This window comes from Penaeus monodon, chromosome 17 (assembly GCF_015228065.2).
Source record: "Penaeus monodon isolate SGIC_2016 chromosome 17, NSTDA_Pmon_1, whole genome shotgun sequence".
NCBI lineage: Eukaryota > Metazoa > Arthropoda > Malacostraca > Decapoda > Penaeidae > Penaeus > Penaeus monodon.
Window position 1 is genome coordinate 19948324 of NC_051402.1, and position 3644 is coordinate 19951967.

The 3644-nt window shown below is 34.4% G+C and overlaps 1 protein-coding gene across 1 annotated transcript in view; it reads left to right on the top strand.

The window, feature by feature from the left end:
• Positions 1-278: 278 nt before the first annotated feature.
• Positions 279-3644, top strand: part of LOC119583612 (ATP-dependent RNA helicase Ddx1-like) — a gene marked incomplete in the record, with an annotated part of 25906 nt that continues 22540 nt past the window's right edge. The window contains 1 exon segment of the mRNA XM_037932191.1: positions 279-430. Coding sequence (XP_037788119.1) covers positions 415-430 — 16 coding nt within the window.

The window sequence follows — 3644 nt, forward strand, 5'->3', positions numbered from 1 at the left end:
GATCTCTCTAAACTATTTATTATTTTTGGTGAGAAAAAAATATATGCATATGCGATGAGGAAGACGCACACACACGCACACGCACTCGCACGCACACGCACACACACACGCACACACATATTTAGGGGGCCTCATACCACTGAAATAAATTTATCATTAGAATAAATATATAAGGAATGGATAAACACTTATCAAACAGATCATGAAAATAAATATAATAAAGCCAATGAACCCCACCAAGAAGAAAAGATACATAAAAAAATATATTTAAAAAAATAATAATACACATAAACACCGGATCCCGTTCGGACTGAAAACCGCTTCTTCTGACAGCCGGGCGAGCGATCACGGCGAAGGGAGAAAAAAACGCCTATTTATTTCTACTTTGAAGTCCATTTCCGAAGCCCTCCAGCCATGGCAGCTTTCGAAGGTGAGATAATTGCATGTTTGGCCCCTGATGGGTTGATATATTTGGAGAAAGGAGGAGATTTGTCTGGTAAATAATGTGTGCTGGCGTGTCCAGTGATGGCTTTGTTTACGTTTTAGGTGTTTATTTTTATTGTTGTGTTGTCCCCTTTAGCTCTTCTTATTTTACTGGTATTTCTTACTCGGGAAATTGGCGTCACATATATTACCATTTTTAGTGCATATGGATCACTTATCATGTGTACTTTCTGTTTATAGTTTATTTATAGTCTAGGCCTATATATATTGGCAGGGCTGTTCACTTGTACGAGTCTGGATTCCGAAACGCTTATTGAACTTACTTTTATTTTGGTAGATTTCAAGTTGCAACCAGCCTCCGACTTTTTGGTGGTTCTGCGACACTTGCATGTCCAATAACTTTGTTATTTTTGAGTTGCGAGGGAAGTACGTAGAAGATAAGTTTCTTAGATTTATTTGCTCTGTCATTTGCATATATTATTTTCCGTTTTAAAGGCAGCTAGTTGAAACTTTACCTGTACCTTTATTTTTCTAGGTATGCCTATAAATGGGAAAGACAGTATTTCATCACTTGCATTTCCCTGTAAGCACAGACTCGAGAAGGTCTTTCCCCAGCTGTATTTTCTCTGACAAGGATCATGACTTGTAAGCTGATTTCATTGGAATATGATGGAATTTTGCTTATAACATCATCTTGTGGTTTCTGTAAATTGTATATTTATTTAATTAAGCTTTAAATTTCTTAATAATCCTGGAAATCAAAAGATCAAAATATAATCATGTCTTTTCATATAGGCTGTGGCTATGTTTTAAGGTATCATAATGCAATGTCTATTGACTATTTTTCTGGGAATTCTGACAGTGGGGTTGCAGCTCCTCCCAGGAAAACAAAGAATCCTGCACGTAGTCATGGCAGGAGAAAAGGCATTTGTCACCCTCCAAAGTCCCAAAACCAGGCTATCATGTGAACCAAGAATCCAAACCTAACCTTTCCTATCTTCCATTCATTCCCTAGACTGCACCCCCCATTTATTAGCACTTCATGCCAACTTATAGAAAACTTTACATTAAGAACTCTGGTTGTGTGAGGGTGGTGTTGTGGACTTGGTCTCTGAGCTGTGATATGCAGCAGATATTTTTGTCATTTTGGGGTAAGGCTGCTGCAGCTGTACCTGAGATATATATATATATATAATATATATTATATATATATATATATATATAATATATATATATAAGATTTATATATATGATATATTTATGATATATAGAGTAATATATATAATATATATATATTATATTAAGTAATATATATATATATATAGAGTATATGATATAATAATATATATTATATAAGTATATAATTAATATATATAGATATATAGATATAATATATAATAATATATATATATAATAATATAATATATATAATTAATATATATATATATAGAATATATAAATATATGATATATTATATATAATGAATATATATATATATAAAAATAGATAATATATATATATAAGATATAAAATATATATATTATATATATATTATATATATATATATAAATATATATATAAAAAAAAAAATATATATATATATATATTATATATATATATATATATATATTATATATATATATATATATTATAATATATATATATATATATATATATATATATATATATATGTTTCTTTTTTTTCTCTCTCTCTATAAGATGGCAGTGTCCATTTCCCTCTTCCTCTGTGCATTGCCCTCGGTAACATTAACCAGAAAGAGTGTCTGACAGACTCAGCATTTGGTGCCCCTGCATATCAATTGCGCACTCTACCCTGCTGTGCTTAGATAGAGAATTCCACACAGTACATGTGTGACTGGAACTCCTGTAAAACTATTCAACAGACATTGCCCTTTGTATGTTACTGTTACTAGTCACTTCGTTTTATATATCTCAGTAAGACCACATATGAAAACAGTCTTACAATATAAAATACATATATATCTGGAAATGTATATATATTTTTTTACAGCATATTCCACATACACCTGCTTTGCAGATGCACCAATTTCCAGCAGCCTTATCAACTCAAGCTTTTATGCAACTGTTGAATTCTCTCTCTCTCTCTCTCTCTCTCTCTCTCTCTCTCTCTCTCTCTCTCTCTCTCTCTCTCTCTCTCTCTCTCTCTCTCTCTCTCTCTCTCTCTCTCTCTAACATTTCCTCCATGGCAGGGTGTAGAAAATGATGAATACTAAACACTGGCATATAGATACAAGAGGGCAAACTATGGAGCAATAAGCTATGTGAGTACACCAAAGTAAACAAAAAGCTGGACCTACCAGCAAAGAGGTAGCTCACAAATCAGTGTACTTCTACTCTTTTTTTTTATCAGTTAATTATATAATTGTTTACAATACTTTGCCCATGTAAATTTCAGACCATGAGGAGACTTTATTCCTTGACAGTGTTGCTATGATTATGGGTTATTTTAAAAGATACACAGTGACTATGTAGAAGAAAAATGTGCCTTTTGGGTTGGTGAATGTTGGCTTTATCTTGGTATGCTCGGCAAGATAGAGCTCAGCAAGAATGTACAGTACAATAACTTGTATATATTTGCTATGGTACAGATTCACTGCTCATTGGCAGTCTTACCGCACTCTTTGCACATCATATCCCTATTCCTCTAACAAGTTTTGATTGTCTAGAATATTGGTTTAGATGTGATAATATCTCACAACACTGCCAACACTGTCCACTCGTTACCACTGTACTAGCCTCTGGGCTAGTACAGTGGTAACGTGTCGGCCTCTCATCGGAGAGGTCGGCGGGTCGCACCCCGCCCGGGCGCGAGAACTTGCAACTGTCGCCTGGAGGTTACTGCTGTGGCTGGGCATCACGGCGGGCAAGGACTCGGTTCATCTGAGTCAGCAACGGCTGACACACATGAGCAAAATCAAGCAGACAGTATGTCACACCAAGAATATCCATTGTATCAAATGGAATCCAAACCAAACTTTATAAACTTGTGCTGATGAACTGTTGCTCAGGAATACAATTGCTGAATAATATTAGCTAAGAGTAAGTACAAGTACAGTCAAGAAAAGTGCTGTTACATTTGTTTTAGCTATTTCTGTGAAATACACAGTGTTACCTGACGCATGCCATGTCTCACTCTGGGATATGAGAGCCCAAATGAC